At 39.5% G+C, this 25441-nt stretch overlaps 2 protein-coding genes across 4 annotated transcripts in view; one reads left to right on the top strand and one right to left on the bottom strand.

The window, feature by feature from the left end:
• The window catches only part of usp22 (ubiquitin specific peptidase 22), a 21062-nt gene extending 5840 nt beyond the window's left edge, over positions 1-15222 (top strand). For all 3 annotated transcript variants that reach the window (XM_026314852.1, XM_026314853.1, XM_026314854.1), the window contains exons 2-13: positions 504-636; positions 4597-4710; positions 6064-6165; positions 7354-7520; positions 7619-7766; positions 8072-8174; positions 9297-9455; positions 10531-10657; positions 10754-10845; positions 11245-11307; positions 12111-12260; positions 12456-15222. In XM_026314852.1, the coding sequence (XP_026170637.1) occupies positions 504-636; positions 4597-4710; positions 6064-6165; positions 7354-7520; positions 7619-7766; positions 8072-8174; positions 9297-9455; positions 10531-10657; positions 10754-10845; positions 11245-11307; positions 12111-12260; positions 12456-12498 (1401 nt within the window). In that variant the 3' untranslated portion in view covers positions 12499-15222. The remainder of the gene's footprint in view (positions 1-503; positions 637-4596; positions 4711-6063; positions 6166-7353; positions 7521-7618; positions 7767-8071; positions 8175-9296; positions 9456-10530; positions 10658-10753; positions 10846-11244; positions 11308-12110; positions 12261-12455) is intronic.
• A 152-nt stretch (positions 15223-15374) lies between these two features.
• tnfrsf13b (TNF receptor superfamily member 13B) lies at positions 15375-20562 on the bottom strand. The gene is made up of 5 exons (XM_026314857.1): positions 20458-20562; positions 18713-18852; positions 18081-18197; positions 16812-17117; positions 15375-16641 (listed from the first exon to the last, which is right to left on the bottom strand). The coding sequence occupies exons 1-5, from the start codon at positions 20538-20540 to the stop codon at positions 16379-16381; spliced, it is 909 nt and encodes a 302-aa protein (XP_026170642.1). The 5' UTR covers positions 20541-20562; the 3' UTR covers positions 15375-16378.
• Positions 20563-25441: the final 4879 nt, after the last annotated feature.

Consider the following 25441-nt stretch of genomic DNA (forward strand, 5'->3'; position numbering starts at 1 on the left):
GGAAACAATGTAAATTCTTTTTATAGCTCTTATAAATGTTTTGGTCTTCACCTGAGAAAAATATCTGGATGCCAATCCAATACTCCACTATAACCATGTCTGTTTTTGGGCAGGCAAGTTTTTTTAACAGGAAAATAGCTGCCTGCTCGTGTTGACAGCAAGGCTGATGAGCGTGATTAAACATCAAGCTGTGGGGCAGAGAGCTAAGTTAAAGTACTGGATTGGTTAATAATTTTCAGTGGGTTTCAGTACTAATGGTGGGCCCTTTCATATTGCGCATAGTAATTTAATCCATTGGTAATATAAAAATATTGATGTGCAACTTTAAAGCTGAGCTTTTCCAATTTTATGTTTTTTGAGTATGTGTTTATAGCCAAATGTTATGTATACTTGTATACTTGATGGAGGCAGAGCTACTAATGTTACAAATGTGTGTATGCTGGTGCAACAATAAGACTCATTTCTTTTCTCTCCCCTCTTCTGCCCCTCATCCTCTCTTCCAGGCCAAGTCATGTATCTGCCACATGTGCGGCGCCCACCTCAACAGACTCCACTCCTGCCTCTACTGTGTCTTTTTTGCCTGTTTTGCCAAAAAACACATCCATGAACATGCCAAGAGCAAAAGGCATAACCTAGGTAACATACATAAAAACAAACACTCACACTGGCTACGCTCACTCAGGCTCCTGTTCACAGGTGCAGTCGGAGCAGATGCATTTTGTTAGACACGTGGCCTAACACCAGGCATCCACGCCTGCAATTAGCCCCATTTGCTTAAATTAACTGGTGCCAGCCTTTTAAACATGCTCACAGTAAAGGCTGCTAAAAGGATCTAATTATACAGTTGAGTGGTTAATGAAGATGTTGCTTTGCATAACGTACTGACAGTTCATACACAGCGTTTGTGTTTGTGATTATAAGATTGACTTTAAGTTTGCTACATATTGATTATGTGTCATTTATGGTGATGCATTTCATCAAGAAAAATAATTGTAAATGACAGACAGCTATATTATGCAACCTAGTGCAATATGAGTCTGAAAGACTCAAGAAAATAAAGTCTGAAATGTGTGGCCTCCAAGGGGCTTTGAATGTCACCTGTGTATTTAGCTTCATGTAGTCAGTTGGAGGGAGTATATGCATTAGTGAACTGTATAATGAAAAGGGGCTAAGATCTTTCTTGGTGGCTGATTAAAATGAATCACATCCACACATGCTAAAAGTCAACTATACTGGGTACTCTTCCCTGATAACAGTTAACTCCCTCCAAAATCCTTCGAAACATTAAGTGGTACAGTGGGTACGGAAAGTATTCAGACCCCTTTAAATTTTTCACTCTTTGTGTCATTGCAGCTATTTGCCAAAATCAAAAAAGTTCATTTTATTTCTCATTAATGTACACTCAGCACCCCATCTTGACAGAAAAAACCAGAAATGTAGAAATTTTTGCAAATTTATTAAAAATGAAAAACTGAATACTTTCCGTACCCACTGTAAGTGTGAGTCTGTGTTTATGGGTTAGTACTAAAAAGCAGTTTGTCTGTATTGATTTGACATGATCATTATGCCAGGTGAAAGAAGGTAACGCAAAACATTGCATATCAGTGATGTCACAGATAGTTCGCATTGGATTTGTTTCAAATATTTCTGGTTAAAAATGACTGAGAAGACTTCTATTAAAGCACCTACCACCCTGTGTTTCCCACCACAGCTCACATGGAGGTTGCTCTGTTGTTCAGTGTTTGCAGTGAGAAATGGGAAAGTGGTTACTCAGTTCTCTGAATTAAATGTTTAAATCAGACAGACACAGTCTGGATAGCTCCAGATCTGAACAAAAACGTGGGTGTTTGCTGAACAGTAAGAACTGTTGGATGTTTTGCCTGTCCTTGCTACTCCCACAGGGACACAGCCTGTAATAATCAAAACATTTCTCAAAAGTTATTTCAGAGAAAATAGCTGATTACCAGAGCTTGCTCAGTTAAACTGTCCACCTAAAGGTCCATTGTACTTTGTGCAAATGAGGGAGGATATAGATGACTTTAGTGTTCAGGCAATAGTTATTTAAAATCACTATAAAACCTCCTACAGGTGTTCAGTTGAGTTAAGATGTGAAAGTGAGAATCAGCATTTACACAGTAACATTTACATCAGTAAACCCTTATACTGATTATCAAACCGTTTGCATGTTTAGCCATTCATTTATCAATCGATGAACCTTTACTTCTATAGTGCTTAACAAAGGGTTGACCAAAGTGCTTTAAAAAAGAAAAAAAAAGTTATTCATTTATTTGGATTTCCTCCTTTTATCTTTTTCAACTCTTGTGAATGTACAATGTTTAATAGTTTTTAGTCTTCCACAGTAAACATCTAGTTTTGCCCAGTAGCAAATGATAATGTGTGTTTTATTGTAAAGCTTGAATTGTTAAGCGATCCACAGAAAATGATTTGGCAGCTGTTATAACTAACCATCAATTTCATGCAAAAATAAGTGTTGTGTGCAGTTATTCCAACATTTTATAGGTGAAATGAATCATTATGTTTAGAAAATAAACATTACCGTTTTAGAAAATAGACCTATATGAGTTAAATGAGAAGATTGAATCTCTTAATGTAGAGCAAGAGTAAACTGCTAAACAGTCTTATGCTTGTGTAGCGCTTTTTCTACACTCAAGCGCTGTTACACATTTGTCACTTCACACACACGCACTCATGCAACAATGGAACAGCCACCTGGGGAAACTTGGGGTTCAGTGTCTTTCATTGACATGTTAACTAGTGAGGCCAAAGATTGAACCACCATCCCTCTGGTTCATGGTTGACCTGCACTACCTCCTGAGCCATAGCTGTCCCACTAGATTTGATTCTGCCCAGCAACTGAAAAAATCTGCAAAAAAGCATCACCATTGTTCTTTTAACAGGTTGATATAGTGAAGCTGTCAGTCTGTGTCCGAATGCTCACATAAATGCTTACATCATATTTAATATTTTAGCATAAAGGCCTTTCTAGTCAGACCCTGCTGCCAATTTGCGAATAGGCAGATAGTAAACAGTGGTGCTTTCCTGCTTGTTGAAAATTAGTTTGCCTTTGCACTGTTATCTGCTTGTCACCATGTATATGTTGATCATATGTAGAAAGCCTCGGGATGCTGTGTGGTCATGAATTGCAGTAAGTGACAGCAATGGGCATTGCTTGGCTGAAAAAGTTGTCAGCTGTAAGACACACTTCTATTAGTCTGTGTGTGTGTGTATGTATATATATATATATGTGTGTGTGTGTATATATATATATATATATATATATATATATATATATATATATATACACACACACACACACACACACACAGCGTTCAAAAGATGAACAGCACATTATCTACAACACAAGACATCATCCAGCTCTACGACATGTATGTTTCATTTAAATTCTTTACGTAATTAGGCAATTTAGAATTAGGCAATTTGAACTGCAAGAGAAGCACATTACACCGCACTGCAGTGTTTGGAGGAGAGTGAGGCTGCAGCAGAGACACTCAGGGTGTCCATGACAGAGTCTGGCTTTAGCAGATGTTGAGAATCTGCCAGTTTGTTTTTTTTTTTTGAAGCCTCCTTTGCTCTGTGTTATCTCTCAGCTCAGGAAGACCCCCTTCTGCGTGTGTGTGTGCGTGTGTTTGTGTGTGTTTCCCATGGAGTGTGAGTTTAATTAGGTTAGCTGCTGAATTAAAAGATGCAAAAACTAGAGCAAGAAACAGTCTACGACAGAGAGAGAAAAGATTAAAAAAAGGCTCAGATCTCGGCAGACTAGTGAGGAGGTAATTAAGTCGTCTTTAACAAACCCTTAGATCCCAGCTCCTCCTCCTCCTTCCTACTTCTCCTTTCTTTCATCTAACCGTTTTAGGTATTTTCACTCACAGCTATGAGGCATAGTGTGTTTGCATCCTCATTTTTTTTTTGCTGCCCTCCACTTGTTCCGTTAGCCCATGACCCTTTTGATATTCACAACTGTACCATTAGCCTTGCACTTCTTTGATGATGTTTAAATTTCTCTTCCTCTTCAGTAAAATTCAGTACTTTTGTTTACTTCCCTACGTTCTTAATTCCTCCCTTGCTCCCTTTCCCCTCCTCTGTACCTGCAGAGGATGATAGCTGGGCAAAGCTGACAGGCAGGTTGTCATGGCAACAACAAACAGGTAACTGCAGGGTGCAAGGCAGGTAAGGGAGTAGTAGGTTTTGCTAAGTTAGTGTGTGCGAGCGAGCGAGTGTGATGGTGAGAGATTGCATTTAGATATGAGCTGCCCTCCTCCTACTCCTCCACACCTTTTGACTTCTCATTGCTCTCTCATTCTAGGTGGTTGTTTCTCCATTGTTCCTGGATGGTGTTAACAGATAGTTGATATTGCAGCAGATAAGGCCTTGCTACCTGGCAACATGACCTGAATAGAAAAGAAACGAAGCAGTAGCAGTTGACACAGTTCTTAGCAACATTCAGTCATTTATTACCCCCCTGACAAACAGATAAAACCCTGCATTTGAACAGTTTTCTCATACTTCCTTTTTGTTTTGCGTCATTTTCCCCTCCCTCTGCTTCTGTTTTTCCAGCTATTGACCTGCTGTATGGGGGAATTTACTGCTTTATGTGCCAAGACTACATTTATGACAAAGACATGGAACAGATTGCCAAAGAGGAACAAAGAAAAGCCTGGAAGATGCAAGGTACACACACTTATGGTCATTTCCATTATACTGTTTTAACACTACTCGGTTCTACCCTGCTCGACTCAACTCGGTTTTGGTCATTTTCCATTTCATTACCACCACAACGTTGGTGGGGTCGTCATAGCATGGCGACGCGCAAACTGCGGTGATGTCCTTATACGTGGTGTTGTTTTGCGAGTAGTGTTAGCCATTTTCTACGGTAAAGAATATAAAAATAAAAGTGGAACAGGATCGGACGTCACGCCCAGGACTTTTCCAGTGACTCCCTGGCCAATCAGAGGCCCGCAGTCTGTTGATGTCACGTTTTAGTATCGGCTCGGCTGGCTTGGACCCAACCTCACCTAAGGAGGTACCAAAACAGTACCTGGTACCATTACATTCCTCCATGGTCATGCATTATAGTAGTATAATCGTATTATTGTTTATAAATGCAAAAGTCTATTTTAGCCGATTACTCGAGTAATCACTGAAATATTCGGTAGAATACTCGACTCGATAGCTGCAGCCCTATGTGGCATACACATGGCTAATGACATTGAGCCTTACAGTTCATGATGAAACGATTAAAGTGATATTGCACCCAAAATGGAAATTCCTCCTCTTTGCAAAAACATGCTTTTGCCAAACAAATAACAGAATATCTAACATTAACAGTATTGTCAAAAGATTATGGCCTCATACAAGCAATAAGTGTCCATTCAATTCTCTTTGCTACAGGTGGAATCTAATCAAGTTGTAGACACTTCTCAAGGATAGCTGAGATCATCACCTTTTAAACAAAATATAATTCTCTGTCTCGAGTCTGTTTTGTTTTGCACATTCTGGGCTACTGCAGAAACATGGTGGTGCAACATGGCTGTTTGTGTAAACGAAGACCCTCTCCCTATGTAGATTTAAATGAAAATGGTGATCACACACTAATGTCAACATATTTATGTATACTATATTCCATTTTTGTTAATGGATCATTCTAAATATTGTACCTTTGTAATATTACCTATTGTAAGTTTCATAGACTAATAAATTAAGGAAAAAATTAGGATGAATGATAAGGAAAATAATCGTTAGTTGCAGCCAATCTTTCTGTTTACACTTAACCTGTAATTAGTTTAAGTGGGGACCATTTATATATCTATATTTCATGTGAACTGTATTCAATTTTAGGTTATTTTTACTTTTGTTTTATTTTACTTTTCAAATCTGTTCTTTTGTTTAGGTACAACATTTTGAATTCTTATGCTGTTAAAGATGCTACACAGATAAACCCGCCTTCCTTCCCCTAAGCTTGAAGAGGAAGAGTGCAAGATGTAAGTTTTCAAGTTAGTGTTTGTGTATTCAAATGTGTTCCAGGCATAGGGGAGAAGTATTCAACATGGGAACCCACTAAGAAGGAGTTGGAGCTGCTCCGTCACAACCCCAAAAGGAGGAGAATCACATCAAACTGTACTATTGGTTAGTGTTTCTCTTTCTCTCTCTTTCTCATGCATAGACACACACAGACACCTGCTGGCATTAGACCTGATGTTTGTCTACCTACAAATAGCTGTATTAAGGCCCGCCACTGACTTTAGAGATCAAATAGACAGGAAACAATGTAGATACAGATTAGAGAAGGCAACACTACTACCATCATTGACAGACACACAAAGTGGTAAACCAATGTGATATTCCCACTTTTGCCTATCAGCAAATTATCTTTTTTTTGGTTGACATTGCCAAAATCTTTACCCAATTTTTGTTATTGAGATTGCAACATGTGCTGGTGTTATACTAAGCTGCATTGTACTGAAAGGTGTTTTAGTATTATGTCCATGAGGGAGGAGAAATATTAGAAACATTATTTAAACAAGTATGCATAAATCGTTTTTAAGAAACAAACAGCAGAATCCATTTGTAGCATCAGGGAATATTGGAATGAAGTGGTGGTGGTGTCTGGCAGTGTGTGGGAGAGAGAAGACTTGGCATACATTTAACACCTTGTAGCTGCCTGCAGGGATCTGCTCTAGCACCGTTAATATCCCTGGCTCTGTCTAAGGTGAAAGAAATTACAGGCCTGGCTGCTCATCTGTAAAAACTCTATCCGTCCATCCTCTCCCTTCTTGTCTGCATCTGTGTGTGGTTTGGTCTGCTGTAATCTGACAAGGGTTTCCCTGCATCCAGTGTTGCCTCAGGGACATTAGGGTACTTGTGTATATGTGTGTGTGCACGTGTGCACGTTTTTCTCGTTGTGTAGGCACGTTTTATTCTGATTTCATTCTTGTCTGGACATTTTGGCCTTGTAAGAGCATTTTGGCTGGTCCTTCAAATGTTTTTTGAGGTTTAAGACTTGGCTTTAGGGTTATGGTTAGTCAATTAGTTGTGATGGTTAGGGTTAGGGTTTAGGGAATGCATTATGTCTGAGTGTCCTCACAACTATAGTGAGGTGTGTGTGTGTGTGTGTGTGTGTGTGTGTGTTGGTTGTCTACCATTAACAGCATTGCAGTTTAGATGTTCTACTGCAGCAGCCATCAATTAAGAACTGGCTCTATTTATTTAGCTCTTTGTTATCCCTACCTCTGTTATCCACCCATGCTTTGTGTTTGTGTGTTCTTTTTTGCCTGTCTCTTACGTTTTGTGTCTCCTTCTCCCTTCTATGCTCAGGCCTGCGTGGTCTGATAAACCTTGGCAACACATGCTTCATGAACTGCATCGTCCAAGCGTTGACACACACTCCGCTGTTGCGCGACTTCTTCCTGTCTGATCGACACAAATGTGAGATGCAGAGCAACTCCTGCCTAGTGTGTGAGATGTCACAACTCTTCCAGGAGGTAAATGACTGTGACATTGGTTAAAATTGGTGGATAAATAAAGATTCTTGTGAAGGTTTTCTCCCTCACATACAAACACACATGCTTTCTTTCTCCAGTTCTACTCAGGCCATCGCTCACCTCATGTCCCGTTTCGCCTACTCCACCTGGTGTGGACTCATGCCCGTCACCTGGCTGGCTATGAGCAACAGGACGCTCACGAGTTCCTCATCGCAGCTCTAGATGTCCTCCACAGACACTGCAAAGGTCAGATGTGTATCTAAGATAAGATAAACCTTTATCTACACAGACACATGCACACAGCCCATATGATGAATAAACACAACTAGAAAGCACCAATGAAAGTCTTAAAAATAAAGAGGCAGACATAAAGGAGATGAAGAAACCAAAAAAAGATGCAATGATGAGTCTGAGCACAAATAAGCAAGAACAGTTGAGTTGAGAGAATGAAGAGCGAAAGGGTAGATGCAGTAACAGACAGAGACTGATGGAGAGACACGGTAAAGTTACACAGTATTGCTTTTAGTGACTCTGTGTTTATATCCACACAGATGACAACGGAAAGAAAGCCAACAACCCTAACCACTGTAACTGCATTATCGACCAAATATTCACAGGGGGCCTGCAGTCTGATGTCACCTGTCAAGTTTGCCAGTAAGTGCGTGTGTGTGTGTGTGTTCTTTCTGAAGATAAGCACAAGACAAAAGATAATTTAAGCCTCACTACAGACTGTATAAAGAATGTAAAGTTTAACAGAGCACAGCTGTGCTTTACAGACTATATCATAGTCTTACAGTACAGTTCCGCTCTTTCACAGTGTGCCTGACTTCTACTGTCAGTGACATAATTCACTTGAATTCATCATCCTGGATCAGAACCCTGTAATCCCCTGCCCTGAGGTGAACCTGCTGCCTCCACTCTCATCCTTCATTCACATATCACACCATCGGTCACACACACTCAACTGCTACACTGCAGCAACAGGAAAAGCCTTTCATGAGTCTGTGAAGTGGATCTATGGGTCCACCTGGTGGCCAGAGACTTTTGGATCTTCATAATCTAAAATACATTTTTCCAGAAAGGCCAGTTTGTTGTATTTTTTTAGACCAGCTGATTTAATGCTGCTTTTTAATGCTGTATATTTTTGTTCTTTTCAAACTATAACCATTAGTGTGGCTGTTTTCAATCTCATGTCATATGTTGCCTCTTGTTTTTCAGAGGCAGAGAATTGTTTCAGCCATACTTACCTTACTGGTTGACTTTTGTAAAACCAGCATAATATAAAATCAACTTTTATTAGCATTTTTCCACATTACCATGATCCTGCCACTAATGGATATGCAATAAGGAAACACTTTCTATAAGGACATGCAGATGGCAACCACAGACTGGTGCAAATGTGAGAAATATACCCCTTGCAATTGGAGCAGGAAAAACAAATAGACAGATTAGAAATGCTAGTAGATCTGGACCTGAGAATTAACAGTAGCACTAAGCTGCAGGGCGCACCCCTCAGTGATATAGAGTAATCTTCATAGCACAGCTCAAGTATAGCTGCCAGCAGTAGGAGTGCAAGGGTCTAAACCGCGATAACAAGATTTACTAATGCCAGAATTTTTTGTCTCCCTCCTTTCGTCTTACTGACCCTTCTTTTGAGTGGGTAACTGACTGGAAGACATACAAGTCGACAAACAGCAACTCACTGAATCCTCTTTAAATATAGGCAGGTTCAGTATCTCATATCTACTTCACCTTGGCTCTTGGTCTTCCCTCCAGTGGTGTTTCAACAACTATAGATCCATTCTGGGACATCAGCCTGGACCTGCCAGGCTCCTCCACACCGTTTTGGCCTCTGAGCCCTGGAGGAGATGGATCAGCACTCAACGGAGAGAGTCACACCACTGGAGCCACAACGCTCACAGATTGTCTGCGCAGGTAAGAGTCCTACAAGCATAATCAGGAATATCCAGCATCATCATTCACTCAAAGAGATAGAGAGGATCTCATTTTAAACCTGAGAGTTAAACATCACAAAATACCATTCTCAATAGAGATCTGTAGGTAAAAAAAAAACTTCATTCAAAATCCCACCGATACATTAATACCGTAAAATCCAGCCATAAAGCCAAAAGCATGTGACTTTCTTCATATGTTAAAATAATGATGAAAAATGATCTAATATTGTTTGTTCACTATTTATTTTTAATAGCCTTCAGCAAACACCGTTTTGCAGGCTAAACAAGATGAATCGACTGCATAGGCACACGCATGAGCAGGTAGAGAAATCACAGTCAGAACACACACACAGAAGACTGAGCACTGCAGATGGCACCAGAGATTATAACTTGGAGGTTGAAAAATGGCTATAAGATTTGATGACACTATTACCCACACCTCTTCACTACTTAATCTTACTTTTTCAGTGGGAACCATAGTAATCATTGGTAAACAACAACAGTTCCAATTTAAGTGTAATTACTGGTGTCATGGGTGCAGCATGTCTTTGGAATGTGAAGAGTAAACTCCAGAAAGGCCAGTGAAAGGAATGCTGGTTAAGAGATTGATCTGAGCTACTGAACTAATTGAATAGATGGTAGCCTGGGTGTTGCATCATTACGTCTTGCTCTTTATTGGAAACAGGTTGCTGGTTGGACATTAAAATGCCTAATCTGACAGGTTTATCTAACCTGTTTTAAATTCTTAAATCACACTGTTAGGAAAATCCTGGCAAACATTCTTTTATCTCCGTTTGTAATAAATTCATCTTTACGATAAATTATTAATCTCTTGTGTGTATCAAATCTATTTCTATATAGTGCCATAATAGACAGCAAGTTTTCCTTTTCATAAGAGAAATAAATGCAAACTCCATGGCAAAAACTACTAAACTAAACCTCCCCAGAGCTTTGCCTGAAACAAATTACTGTTCTTCCTCAATCCACTGGAGAGACCTCTGGGAGCAGCAACAGCAGCTTCCACATACTTACACACTATCTCCTCTCTTTTGCAGGTTCACCAGACCGGAGCACCTTGGCAGCAGTGCTAAGATCAAATGCAGCGGTTGCCATAGTTACCAGGAGTCCACCAAGCAGCTGACCATGAAGAAGCTGCCCATTGTAGCCTGCTTTCACCTCAAAGTAAGAGCGAGTGTTTGATGCTGTAGCAGCTAATTTGGGAGTTTTTGGTTATCAGTGTGGTGTCCTTAACACCTGTATGTGGATGTGTGTTTTCAGAGGTTTGAGCACTCAGCCAAACTACGGCAGAAGATCACAACATACGTCTCCTTCCCATTGGAGCTTGACATGACACCCTTCATGGCCTCCAGGTGAATACAATTCAAAAAAGACAACCAAGTGAGCTGCACAAAAACTAAATGGAAGAAGAGTCTATCTTCTAGAAGAAGTAACAGCTATGCTGTAGCCTCAGGATCTGCATATTATTGCTTACAGAATATACACTATGTGAAGTGGTTTTCTTCTGTCATTTCTAACAAATTTATGGAGGTTTATCCGTGGTAAGTATCCAAGATGTGCAACCTGGCTGTCAGCTCCAAAAACTAAACAGATAGGACTTATTGGATTAGATTTACAATTTTGTGCTCTTCTTATCCAAATAATGTTTTGGGGGTTTTTTATCACTTGAAACACACACTTAAAAATGCTGCTAACATTAATAAAATCTGATGGTGTTTGGTGTTGACTAAGTTTGCTCTGCTGTGTTTCAGCAAGGAAAGCAGGATGAATGGGCAGTACCAACAGACTGTGGACCCCTTCAACAATGACAACAAGTAAATATTTCAACCAGTCCATGTTCCAAAGATTCCAGAGAAAACCAGTTTATCATCATTAAGGTCATATAATAGGCATTTTCTACTGTAGGAACTTAGTGACCGTTAACAGAACTTTGTCCTGGGTTCTTCATTTGTTTCCACTGCCCTTCATTGGCTCTGGAGGTGAGTTCTGGAAGCTAAATTTCAGCATCTCTCAGGAGGTAGTACTGAAACAAGTTTCAGGTACTCAAAGGAGAAGGTGGCAGGTGCTCACAGGATGAAAGCAGTTATACTGCATCAGCTCTTCCAGTGCCACATTACAGGTATGGCAAGTTTAAGTTCTGAGGTGGAAAAATGCTGCATACATCCGTCCTGAAAACAGACCTGACAGAGTGCATTATAGGTGCTCTGGCCACAAGTGCATATAGAAATCCTGTGTATTAGTTGTCATCAACAAAACCTGTCACATTTGGTTTCCTTTACTTCTTCCTTCTCCTCCCTCTAATGCCACTTATGCATTCAGTACCTTGCTCTCTTGAACAAATTTCACTGAGGAGAACACACTACCACCTCATTTTTTTGCATGGACTTTATTCTAATGAAATGCTGATTCTGAATGAGTAAACTGCTTACAAGTCAGATACTTAATATGTTGTGCTGTTTGGCTGTGTTTTTCAGTTGCATTCAAAATCCTTCAAATTGTAAAAATGTCTTTACTGCTTGTATAAAATAAAGGGTTTTTGAGATTTGTTTTTCCAACTTTATTTCAATGTTTATGAGTTGCAGCATCAAATCTCTTCTTTTCTGTCTTCCTGTTTCAGATATAGTCTCTTTGCTGTGGTCAACCACCAGGGGACACTAGAAAGTGGCCATTACACCACCTTCATCCGGCAGCACAAGGACCAGTGGTTCAAATGTGATGATGCCATCATCACCAAGGCCAGCATCAAGGACGTACTGGATAGTGAAGGGTGAGCAAGGCATGACATTAAGCATAGCACCTCATGTTACCAGGTGCTGCCTCATGTTTAGTTAGCTCTAACTAAACATGAGGCAGCACTGCTCTTCATCTGCTCTTCCTTGGCGTTCCTAACACCTGGTTAACTGTGACTGCTCCTTTATTCGTAGTGCTGCAGCTTGACTGTGTGGTTCTTTTATTTCTATAGGTACCTTCTATTTTACCACAAACAGTTTCTGGAGTATGAATAGATGACTTCATCATCACAGCCCACGTGAGGGGATGATGCAAGAAATTAGTTGCATGGAAACAAGTAACACTGTGATGAGAGAGGCAAGGAAAGTCACAACTGTCGCTCTAACATGGAACTACCCATACCACATATTTACCTAGGTCCTCTGTGCAACATTCAACAACGAACTGTCGGCTGTGTGGGACAGAGCAAAGATTTAAGAGCCAAACAAACTGCAAGTAAGCATTTGAATGTGAGATTTCTTTGGGTCCTGAAGGAGTATTGCATTCTTGCAGGGATTTTGCACTGGAATCCAGGGAATGAAGAAGAAAGCATCTGTGAGTCTGCTATAAAGCAACTACTGCAAAATCAGTCTCTACTTGCTTTCATACAATAGAGGAATACTATTGTGTTTCTCAGACACAGACAGAATGCCAGGGGGTTATTTTTAAGCCTGAGTTTATGTGAGGAAGGTTTACTTGATCACAAATGCTGTTCAATAACGTCCTGCTCCACAACACAATCTTCCACTGGATTTTGGGGCAAAGTGAGTGTTTTCTTTTTTTTTCTTTTTTTGATTTTACCCAAAAGCATCCAAACATGCAATTTTCTGGACACAAGCACACTCATCTAGAACACCCACACTCTTCCAAATGACCAAATATTTCAAGGATGGAAGGTGTCTTATTATGCATTTTTGCCCAGAATTCAAAGCGTGGACAAAACAAATGGTATTATGTATAGAGGGACACGTTATTCCATTCAGTGCTAGGGTGTTTGTATTTGGCAGGCAGATACCTTCAGGACAAGGACACACAGGATCTGTCATTTCCAGATCACACATACTGTAATTACATTTGTTTACATTTTTGCGCTCACTTTGTTCGTCTGTTATAGTGTCCTGTCAACCATATTTTTTGAATACACACAAGCAAAAGAGCGCTGTTAATTTTCACCAAACTGCTGCTGTTCTGGCTTTTTTTTTTTTTTTTATCTGGCTTTTTATCAAATATTTTCTGACATTCTACAGAGGCATAGTCACCAATTTGAAGATGTGTTGTGATGATGCTATTTCAGGTTAATGGCAGAAAAAAAGAGGAGTACATTATTTTCAGTAAGGACTGTGTATAAAGGGTTAGAAGTTCAAGCCCGCAGTGTTAAATGTCGGCCGCACCTTGTTCTAATTTAGTGTGTGCTTGTGTACACGTCTTTCTATGGTTGCGTGGACGTTTTAATCTGATACCATTCTTTTATGGGCATTTTGGGGTTGTGAGGACATTTTGGTCAGTCCTCACCACTTCAGATGGTTTTTTGTGAGTTGAGACTTGGTTTTAGGATTAAGATTACAATTAGGTTTAGGTTAGGGTAAGGGAATGCATCATGTCCATGACTGTCCTCACAACTATAGTAAGATATGTGTGTGTGTGTGTCTCTCTCTGCACGTTTATATGCCCGAGGAGGGAAAAAAGTGTATGTGATCTTTTTAACACGTGTCTAAAATGTGTTATAGTGTGCAAAAAACCAAGAAAAAAAAAAGGGTGTGTGTGTGTGTGTTTCTGATTGTATGCACGTGTGTCGTGCACGTGCATATGTACTGTATGTTTGTTGTACTGAATCAGTACTTGCATTCAGCATGCCGTATGAGCTGGGTATCGCCTTTTGATAGGATTTTTTTCCACATGTTGATGATATATGTAAAAGTATATATGTACAGTTTGTATGTAAGAGACAAATGGTGAAACCTCAAAGTTGTTCTTCTATATTGCTGGGTCTGGCCAGAATCAGAAGAACCATGTCTGGACCCAGTCAGTCATTCCTCACACACAACTGCTGCAAGAACTGGACACAGTGATGGAAAGACAGTTAAATAAAGAAAAATCTAGATCTGTAAACTCCTTTGGTTTGCTTGTTTAATGTCACTGATCATGTAGTATGAAATATTTTTTATATTTATTTTAGACATATGGTCACTTCAGACAGCCTCTGCTCCTCTGTTTAGTTTTGGTGGTTAAAAACATCAAGCTCCACTAGTGGAATTAATAGACTTTGGCGACACCCAGTGGTGCTAGTGACGTTTGGTTTTTAACACTTCCTCTTAGATTTGCACTGCAGGATTACCTACTTCCTATAGTATTATTGAATTTTCTGTCACTAAAATATATTTTATATATTGTGTGGCCTGCAGGTTTTGGTTGAGAAATAGTAAAAGAAATGTGAGTGTGTCTTTAGCACATGAGTTCTGTCTTCCTGTGACTATGTCTTTGTGAAATCATGTGTTACGACAGGAAGACATGTTAAAGCCTGGCACACCAATTTTGCAGAGACTGACAGATGCCTTTCTTCACATTGACTCTGTGTTAAAACTTGGATTTCCATTGCAATACTTAGAGGGGGGCACTATTGGGCCTGCAGCTCTCAGCATGATTTAAAAAGAATTACATTGTGGTCAATATGAACAGTGACAAATGCATCGGGCTAAAGTGGAAGAATTTTCCATTTATTTGTCCTGGCTCTCCAATATGACACTTTGGTATCCTGAAGTGGCTGTGTGATGGACTCTAGTTTCTCTGGTTTCCAGAACACTGGTGACCTACACTTACTGTGGTTCCTGAACGCCTCCAGTGTAGATACACGGAGCACCGGCTGCCTTCAAGTGTACCCACTGTGAGCGCCATTTATGTTTCATCATCAGTGCACCTTATATTTGGAAATATTCAATTTGAAATTGATAACAGAGCACATGTTTGTACGTAACTTGTACAGCATTGTTTGTTATATTTAAACTAAAACATTCATCTTACAATTAAATGCACAATTAGCCTGAAGAGAGCTAAGCTCTGCTGCCTAGGCTGAATTAGTAACAGGTGATAGTTTGGCTCAGTCAGTGACCCAGACTTATGTCTCAAGAATTTATTGCATTTGTTATAAAGGGAGTGAAAAAGGATGGCAGAAAACAACCAGAGACAGCAGAAAACTATGGAAAAACTAAAGAAACAGGCAGCAAAGGTCATGGTTTAACTATCAACATGGATCAAACCAGGTAAGTTACTATAAGACTATGGGGTAAAAGGCTCCTTTATTATATTGGACCAATAATTTAATCTTGCTGTAATTTTTAATAAGAGAAATTTGTATCATATGCCTCTTAACTAATATGGTAGGCCTAAAATAAACCTGTAGCCTCATCATGCATACTGCTACTATTAGTAAATAAAAACTAATAATATATAACTGCAATCTAATATAGTTCTGTGCGTGTGTGGTCATCTAGGGGATTTATTTTTCGTATTGTTTGGATATTTGTTAAAGTTTCTGGTTGATTCCTCTCAGCAGTAAAGTTGCCTGAGGCCTTGAGAAGTTCTCTGCATGGCCCTGCTGGCTGACCAGTGATGTGTGTGTACACACGGAAATAAATAGACTAATAATGAAAACTTGTATTACATCACTAGTAATTTGTCATTTTGACAGCATAATGTCTATAATGGAGTAAAGCTTTCACTGCTTTGCCCTTATTAGGGGATAAAACCTGATGGGTTTTTTGATGAATCAACAGATCAGCTTTTGACATTTTGATAATTCTGTTTGCCTTCCTGTTTCTTTTGGTAAGAGCAGTTTTTTTTAATACTAATTGTTGCTGATGGATTTCTGCTGTTGCTGCTTGTTGATAGAGGTTAAAATGAGCATGTACTGCTTTTATGCCATGTTTCCATGATTTCACAGTCTGAACACTTAGAGATCCTAGACAGATTGTGACATCTGCAGCAGTATGAGGTACTAGAGGGTTTTTTGCTCCTTTGTTCAGCATGTATGCTGGCAATCTCATACGATGTCTTGGGGACATATTTATCCATTCCAGTGTTCCTGTGACACACTGAATTTTGAAAGCATGCCAACAGTCCTCATCCGACTGCTGCCTCCTCCTGGGCTTCCAGTCTACAGATGTTTGGGCTCACCTCAGTCCAGTGTGTACCCCCTTTCTGCATATGTGCTCTGCTTGGAACAGCTTGCTGGCAGAAAGTGAAAGGTGCTCTCAGTGGCCTGTCATTGCCCTGGCCCAGTGCTTTCAGATCAGGGAAACAGTGGACACACACGCAGGTTTCTGTTGGGATGGAGTCATCTGATGGCTCACGGTCAGTTGGACGGATTGAACTTGTCACAAAATCTGCTGACGGAGTGGGTTAGTGGCACACAATGGAGTAAAAGATATGAAAGAGATGCTGAGATATTCTAATTGCAATCTATAGACACAAGTTTGGAAATACAAAATTGTTATTTGTTTTCTCAGTTGCTTGCACTGATTTATGCCTTTGATAGTATCTATGCCTCACTAACCTTTGGAGTTCTGCTGCAGCTGGCAACCTGGAAAGCCAACCTCCTGACCTGGCTGGATCACACTCTCCTGGTTGTGGTCAGCCTCTTTGGGTCTTGGTTTAGAGGGTTTGGCTCTGGATCTTTTTGGAAAGATTGCTAAGGCAAGAGACAAGCTGGAAACTAGCAGTACCATGCACAGTGCCAGCAGGGAGTAGAGTACGATGGTGGAATCCTCCAGGGCTATCGGCACTGAGAGCTCTCTGGAATTTGGCCTGTGTGAGGTGACTTTATCCAGGAGCTTTGTAGTGGTCAGGGGAGGTGTTGGCACTTGGAGAGAGGGGAATACGATGGCTTTGAGTCATAGGCGGAATGGCATTTCAAGACACAACAGCAAAACGTTTTCCATGTCTCATGGTGAAAACCTCTGGCTCTGTTCTTAATGTATACTTTCCAGACTGCCAGTGTCTTCAGAGGTACATTTTTTCTTCAGACTCTGTGCCTCTTATGGAATTACTAAATTCCATAATTAATTACTAAAATTATGGACTGTGGACTTGCCCTATTACCTCAATGTACCTCAAAGGAAACTGCTACACTTCTGAAACAAAGTTTTGTGGGCTGATGAAACAGAAAAGCATCCTCTATCAAAATGATGGAATGAGAAAACTGTGGAGGAAAAAAGGAACAGCTCAAGACCCAAAGCACCACCTCATGGCTGCAAATGGAAGTGGGTACAATGGCTGCAGTGAAGAGCAGGGAGAGAATCACCAGGGATGGTACAATGATTCTGTTGATGCCTGTGGGTCAAACACTTCAGACAGCCAATGACCGCAAAGGCTGTTCCATAAAATATTAAGTACGATGATTTTGTTTGTCCCTGTCCAATTACTTCTGAAGTCCAGAACATCGGGCTGTATCTCTCTCTTTTTCTATAGTGATGGAAACTGATTGAAATTCCTGCTTTAATGTAGGATCACTTGTTTTATTTCACATTGAGAGCATGAGAAACTATAACTTTCTAAATATTACTGATACTGACAGTAGTTTTTTATGTACTAAACTAGTCATTTCAAGCTGATTTACCAAAGTTGGGTCCAAGCATTATGCATTTGTAAACCCCAACATCAGTATCGTGTTCAAAAAAATCCTATTTTTTTTTTCTTTTTGCATAATTTACACAGCCTGCTACAAACAAACAATAGAGCACAACATTTCTACAGAAGTTACAGCATAAAGGAAGGTCTGTAAATAAGTGATGGTCTAATCCAGAGCAGCAGGGTCAGTACTCACTCTGGCAGTGTGTGGAGCATTCTGCTGGATGTCTGCCACAAACCTCAGAGCACTGCACACACTTCCTCAGCAGCCCATCATAGTAGTGGCCAGGCAGCGCCTTACAATTTGCAGCTTCTAATGCAGGAGGAGGATACATGAACTGAATTCTCGTCTGTCCTGTCCGCTTAGCATTCCTTGTTTTAAAAGTAATGACTGATGGTAATCTTGTTTTTCTGTTACTGGTCAATTATAGCTAGTAATCCCTCTAAAACTGGTTGCATCCATAGCTTGTGTATTTCACCCAGGTTAGCTTCTAGTATATTTGAAGTTTTCATATGACAATTGAAATTAAGTAAAAACAACGAAATAATCTAACTGAATTGCACTTGTCTTCCTGAAATGTTGCATCTGTTCAATTTATGTGTCATCCTTTAACTGTTGTGCCTGTCTAGTGCAATCAGGTCACTTAGAAAGTTTTCAGTTTATGAAAAGATCAGCAATCACTCAGAAGAATAATAATAAACTTCAGTAGTCAAAAGTCCAAAAAATAAATATAAAGAAATGTTCCTGTGACTTTTACGTCACAATCCAGAACTCACATTGCATGTATTCTTAGACCCCTGTTCCTGTGTGTGTGTGTGTGCACTCACCGCAGTAACTGGTGCATCTGGGGATTTCGTCTGGTTGCTTGCACACCAAATCACAGTTCACACATTGTTTGACCAAGCCATCCCAGTACTGCCTCTCAGGACAGTTTCCATCCATCTGCCCTGATCCTGATAACCCCACACTAATAAACACAACAGACACAGAAAGATAACAGTTGTGCCATGTAGCTGTAAATATGTGAATGGTATTTTCTGTTCTATGTATATGTAGCTTATATATTGGTGACCAAACTATATCACTAAAGGAGGTGGGAACATGCTCAAAGGAATAAATGAATCATGGAAAATAGCCAGTCAGTTGTTAAATAATTCAATAAATTGCCTTTAAGGCTGTCACATGTACTTTGCAACTGCCTTTTGAAACAGTACCTGTGAACTAGAGCAGTGATATCTATATAGGCGGCTGATGTAAATACAGCACAATAACGAACCTGTCCTTTTATTTAGCTGAACTGGGCTGCACGTGCTGTCTAAATGGCCAGCTTACTAAATGCTTCGCCTTTGTTTCATCCCACAGGAGAGCTTACTTTACATTTTTGATATTTTAATTTTGGTTTGACCGTGGGGCAGCACATGGATTGGTGGTTAGCACTGTTGCCTCACAGCAAGAAGGTTCCTGGTTTCAAACCCATCAGGGGCCTTTCTGTGTGGAGTTTGCATGTTCTCCCTGTGCTTGTGTGGGTTTTCTCCAGGTACTCTGGTTTCCTCCCACAGTCCAAAAACATGTATGTCAGGTTGATTGGTGACTCTAAATTGTCCATAGGAGTGAGTGTGAGTGTGAGGTTGTTTGTCTCTATGTGGCTCTGTGATGGACTGGTGACCTGTCCGGGGTGTACCCCTGCCTTTCACCCAAACAGAGCTGGGATAGGCTCCAGGACCTGTGACCCTGGTTAGGAATAAGCAGGTATAGATGGTGGATGGATGGATGATGGTGTGACTGTGTAGGGTGAAAGAAGCAATCATGAGCTGTACTAATGTGTGGTACATGTATAAGAATAACTGCTAGGTCTGCACTTGAACCTGTTACAAAGTTATTTGGTGTATATTGGTGTGTAATGGAGTGGGGGAGAGACTGCTATTCTGTGAAAACTCTTTTCTGCCTTCAAAAGCTAATCTGACCCACTTCCTTGCAAAATATGTATAAATTCTGTATATGTAAAGGGCCATCAGCAGCGTGCTATCTGCAACATCATAAACTTGTGTCCTTTCAGAAATCTTTGTTCTTGAACACAGTCCTATTCGCTCCAGCGAGTGCTGAGCTGGTGGAGTGTGAAAGACGCACAGATCTAAACCTCCTCCGCCCTCTGCTGCTTTCACACACACAGTTGTAAGCCTGATTTATTCTTGAGTATATTTGTCACACCCCAATGATCAGAATTCAAAACTTTACTTATGACTCCTCTTAGATTTCATGTTTGTACAGTATAATTATTAAAATCATAAAACCAGGATTTTTTTAAAGCTTTTTATTTTTAGTCTCACTTTCAATTTCTGTGTGTGTGTGTGTGTAAATGTGTTTGGAGGAAACGATCTAATCAGAGCATACTTAGTCTAAAGAGCTAGTTCTTCAACGCTTGTGTTCATCACTATTGTATCTGTTTAAAACTGAAAATGGTTCAAACCCTACCTAGACCAGAAAGACTGACCATAAGTCCTGAAAAAACACATTCACTTTGCTCCATTTGAACTACTATGGTTTGAAAATAATGTTTGGAGGGATCACTCACCTGGTGAGATGAAGCAGCAGTAGGAGAATCCTTGGTTTGCAGATGAGTGCGACACAAACCCCTATTTCAGTATGGAAGCTCATTTGAGTATGAAGTCACTGCTGGGCTGGGACTTCCCCACTGTGTGCTATGAGGACCTCCCACCCTAAAAGACACATTGAATCAGCGCATTAATCGACAAAAAACACAAAAACTGTCAATTTAAGAACAAATTTGTACAAATTGGCCTAAATAACTACAGTGACATAAAAATACAAAATCCCAGTACTGGATGGACTACAAGACAAAGCAGCAGAAGCAGTAGTTATGGCCTTCAGTATGTCGCCTGTATGTCCAGTATGTGCACAACAGAGATCCACAGATGTAACAAAATTAATAACTATGTTCCAGTTTGTGTAAAACACACACTGGCTCAAAGGACAACTCTACTCAGACTATTCATGGAATGGAGACGTTGATAGTGATATTATTAATTATAATGCAAGGAATTATTTTGTTTTGTTAAATTTGTACTGGGTTCATCACTGTTAGGGAAAAGTTAAGACAAATGTTTTGCTACTAGACACCTAAGTAGTCTGTTTACTTATGCATTTCATTTATAATTGTTAAAATAATAAATTCTAAAACGCCAACGATGAATGTCAATCTTTTTTATTTTTTTTAGAGGTAATACAAAGTGATAGTGGTGAAGCTATAACTTACACAGTGACTCATTGGTGATAGGTAATAATGCCTATTTGTAATAATGAAATTTGTATTCAAGGTTGTGACTAATCCCCCTCTTTTAGCATCAGACTGAAACTGCTGGGCAATTCCACACCATGTGTTTTACTCTCCACTAAGCACAAGATGTGATTTCTGCTTCAGTTCTCATGTGAACCAGGACCTCTCGATCCATATGCAGTTTAGGTTTAGACTGAGATTAAATCAACTGTATTATTTTTAAATGCAGCACAAACACCTGAAATCATTCAAGAAATCAGCACTTGAAATTTATTTTTGTTTCATAACAGGAACTAGAAAGTATTTCAGCCATGTACAGCCTAACGTAATGTCCTTAATCAAGTTACTCAGTTTGCTTTGGCAGCTCCAACAGAGTAACAGTCACCTATAAAGCTGTTTCAAAGGGTATCTGTTTGTTCAGGTAACATATATTGTTATTAAAAAGGAGGTTCTTATAGAAGGATGCTATGAAGAGAGGAAGTCAAAAGATTGATACTAAGCAATACTAAAAGATTAATGATAGTGATAAGGGGCTCAACCCCCCCGAAACATTCACAGTGAGATTTTCGGGCTTTAGACTTTGCCTGCAGGTGTTAGAAGCAACCGGAACTCATGTGGTGAAAAACCATTAAAAGGTGTTAGTTTTGTTTTAAAACACAGTACATCTGCTCCATGAGATGTAAAACAAATAGATAGAAGCAGCAGGATTGGAGGACCACTGCCTATTGACAACCACAGGTGCAGTTATGCTGATAAACATGCATGATACAGATAAATAGACACTGAGTTATTTACATTATATCTATGTTATGATAGAGGGTGTCCTCCAATTCATTGTTCATGGACAATGGTTTTAATGGTTGTCATTGCATACACATGGTTGGTTTAGTTTTGCTGCAAGTGTGGTGCATTGGGGTCATCAAACAATAACCACCACACATGATATTTAGAACTTGTCTCTCCTCTATTGTCATTACACTTAAGAAATCACTGATGTACTGATAATGAAAACTAGAGAGCCCCTCCGAGATGACCTTAGGTCCCTGCAGTAGACCAATCATCCATTCATCCATACACCCATTATCTATACCCACCTATTCCTAATTAGGGTCACAGGGATCTGGGATCTGAGCCTATCCCAGTTCTCCTTGGGTGAAAGGCAGGGCTACACCATGGACAGATCACCAGTCCACCACAGGGTCAGTAGACCTAACAATCAAGTATTAAAACATAAACACCCAACCACTGAATGATTTCAGCAAAAAATTCATGCAGAGCCATAACTGAGCATAAATGTAGTAAATAAATCCACTTCAGGTGTATCTGTTTGTACATGATTTAAGCACAACTTAGTAAGTGTCAAAAAAAAAAAAAAGTCAAGAAAACCATGAAGATGAATTTGAGGAAGTCCAGATAAAATGATGACTTAGCGCCTTGTTGTTACAGTGAAACCAAAAGTTTCACTATCAGACATTACCTGATTTAACCTACTCTGGAACAGTTTAAAGTTGAATCAAGAAATCTAAGTTGGACTGACAAATACAGCGAGGACAAAGCAACATCAAGATGTCACATGTTTAGACACATACAGCGGTATTGTTCATATCCTTTATGTGGTAAAGAAGTGAAAATGATTGTTTTGGTAGCTTTAAAGAAATTCATAACACTCAGAAATCTATTTAAAACTCATTCTTAAAATACATTCTCTGAGATAGAGCTGTCTATATTACGTCAAAAGCAGTAAAAGTATTTTTGACATCTAAGTAACAATGCACTATGCAATATGTCAGAAAGACCACCACTTTGGTTGAGAGTGAAGTAACCCAATAATTTATTAAAGGATTGCTGTGAAATCTTGCAGACATTCAGTGAGTTTATTGTATGTGATGGAAAGTGAAAAATAATCCAAATGTTTGGACACAATTTGGACCTGAAAGTATCAAAGATTTATATATATGGACCAAAATGTGACTATGGTTAATTCATATTTACAGCCCTACAGTGTGAAGCAGACATTGTACAGCCTTGTGGAAAAGACAGGGCACAAAAAAGCATCCCATAATCGCACGCATGATATGCATTTCTGCTTGCCTCATCAAAACTCCAAGCAAAGGAACTAAATGTCACAATCATCATTAGGACAAAATTACAATGGGAAAAAGGCTTTTGGGGGTGTTCTAATCGCTGATTTCAGGACATGTGTGAGGGTGCAGCCATATGATGAAAAAAAGATTTATAGACATGAATGGATGTATTTTTTTTAAATATAAAAAAAACACAAAGCAGAAAAAAATCAAGCTGCAGGTGAAGATCAATATCAAAACAGTAAAAGTTGTATTCTTTGGCTGCCTGTGCTGTTATGAGAGAAGTTCTGTACTGTAGATAACAAGCGACTGTGTGTGATTCAAAGGTACCTTCAGCTAAAAGCTACATACATGCTCAGCTACTAACTGCATACATGCTCAGTTTGTTACCTTCAAAGGTAACGACGGTAAAGATGGTGGTATTGTAGCCTGGATCACACCTCTAACCAAATAACCAACTTCAGAAACCTGAACACCCAGAATAGACTCACTGCAGATGGGTAGTCAAATTCTGAAAAGGGAAAGGGAAGCCAGATCACGAGTAAAAAAAGAACAGCAACAAATGATCTGACCATAACAAAAGTCATTTGACTTGGAAATCTATAAGAAATGTTTGATCTGTTATAGGCGTATATTTTTCAAAGTTGCGGATTCATGCAAATGTCCTCACGTACACCATGAAGGACGAATATCAATCTGCTTTTCTCAAAATGGTAAATGTATAAAAAAACCCCACATTTATTATGGTTGGTTTTGGAGAGATTTTTACAACCTCAACCTTCTTTTATTATTAGAAAGGTGATTATTTTTCTGCCAGTATTTTATAATCTAATCAGAGTAGAGTTCTACTGTCACAGTAAATTCATCACAACAGCACATTTAACCAAATGATAAAAGAATTAGACCAGCAGGGGGAGATAGCCTGCAGTAAATGAAAAGTGTTCAGTAAAGGATCAACACTGATTTCACCCCAAGCTCCATCTATCTGGTATAGATTAAGCAAAATTTAGATGCTCCCTCTCACTTCTGGATATGCTCTTTATTTTATACACACGCTAGTTTATTATTCATTTTATACGTAATGATGCCAATAGGCAGAGCAGTGGCAAGAAAACAGTTGTAATGTCTGTCAGAAGGTTGGAAATGGGGTTTTGGGGCTGAAACAAACCACAGGACAAGGATTTGGACTGGACGAGAGGACCCATGAAAAATGAGAGGACCCCTGAAAAATGTGTGAATGATCAACAGATAAGAGCCCACATGCTATGCAGAGTGCAGCGTTCCCCTGAAATTGCTGCTTTCCACCCAAAAGGATATCTTTGTTAGAACAGACACTGTGCAGGTGCAGGTGCAGGTGCAGCTTGTGAAATGGAAAGACATCTGATGTGCGGGATCTGGTTTCTGTGCTCTAATTGACTGCTATTTTGTCAGGCAAAGACATCTGTCATTCTTCCTGCTGCAGAGGTTCTGTTCTCATTAACTGTTCTGTTAAACAATATCTGCAGATAACACAGAGTTCAGCAGTAGGATCTCCTTCTTGTATCCCTCTATGTGTTCTTGCAACAATTTCAACAAATCCAAACTCTTATAATTGCATTAATAGCTACATTAGTTTCATTTGGATTTGAAAATTACAAAAATAGCTCAATGTTTTTACCCTTCAGTTAAAAATAGTCATTAAGCTGCAATATTTTTATATTAGCAGTAGATCAGATGACTACTTGAATGTGAAAGTATCCTCTTCTCATGAGAATTACACCTGTTTCCATTCCCGCTCACCCTTATGGAGCGGCCACCTGCATTTGCTTTGTGTTCAGAAAGGCAATTGTGTGCTAACACATTAACCATATTCGCAGGTAACGAAGAGAGTTAACATTCATTATATAAAAACCCACACTGATTGACTGAAGACTTGGCTTTGGAGTGATTTGACTTTAGCTCAGAAAGGTGTCCCGTCTCTGATGCTTGTCCACTGAATAAGCATCGAAATACCTCAATTCTGTAAAATTCATTTACATATGAACTGTGTTGTGTGATGCTTTTCACTGATTTCACTGACACTTTAACTTTATTTAACTCAGAGTCTGTGTTATACAACAGAACTTTTCAGTAGATTTCACTGAGCATTTTTCTGTCTGGTTATCGAAAAGGTCATCTATATAGAGGCTTACACTCAC

Source organism: Mastacembelus armatus, chromosome 19 (assembly GCF_900324485.2).
Source record: "Mastacembelus armatus chromosome 19, fMasArm1.2, whole genome shotgun sequence".
NCBI classification, from domain to species: domain Eukaryota; kingdom Metazoa; phylum Chordata; class Actinopteri; order Synbranchiformes; family Mastacembelidae; genus Mastacembelus; species Mastacembelus armatus.

Coding starts and splice junctions, on each gene's coding strand:
- tnfrsf13b (XM_026314857.1), bottom strand. CDS start 20,540: ATGAGCTTCCATACTGAAATAGGGGTTTGTGTCGCACTCATCTGCAAA. Junction 18,198..18,712: donor CAGATGCACCAGTTACTGCG/GTGAGTGCACAC, acceptor CTCCTGCATTAG/AAGCTGCAAATTGTAAGGCG. Junction 17,118..18,080: donor ATGCTCCACACACTGCCAGA/GTGAGTACTGAC, acceptor CCTCTCTCCAAG/TGCCAACACCTCCCCTGACC.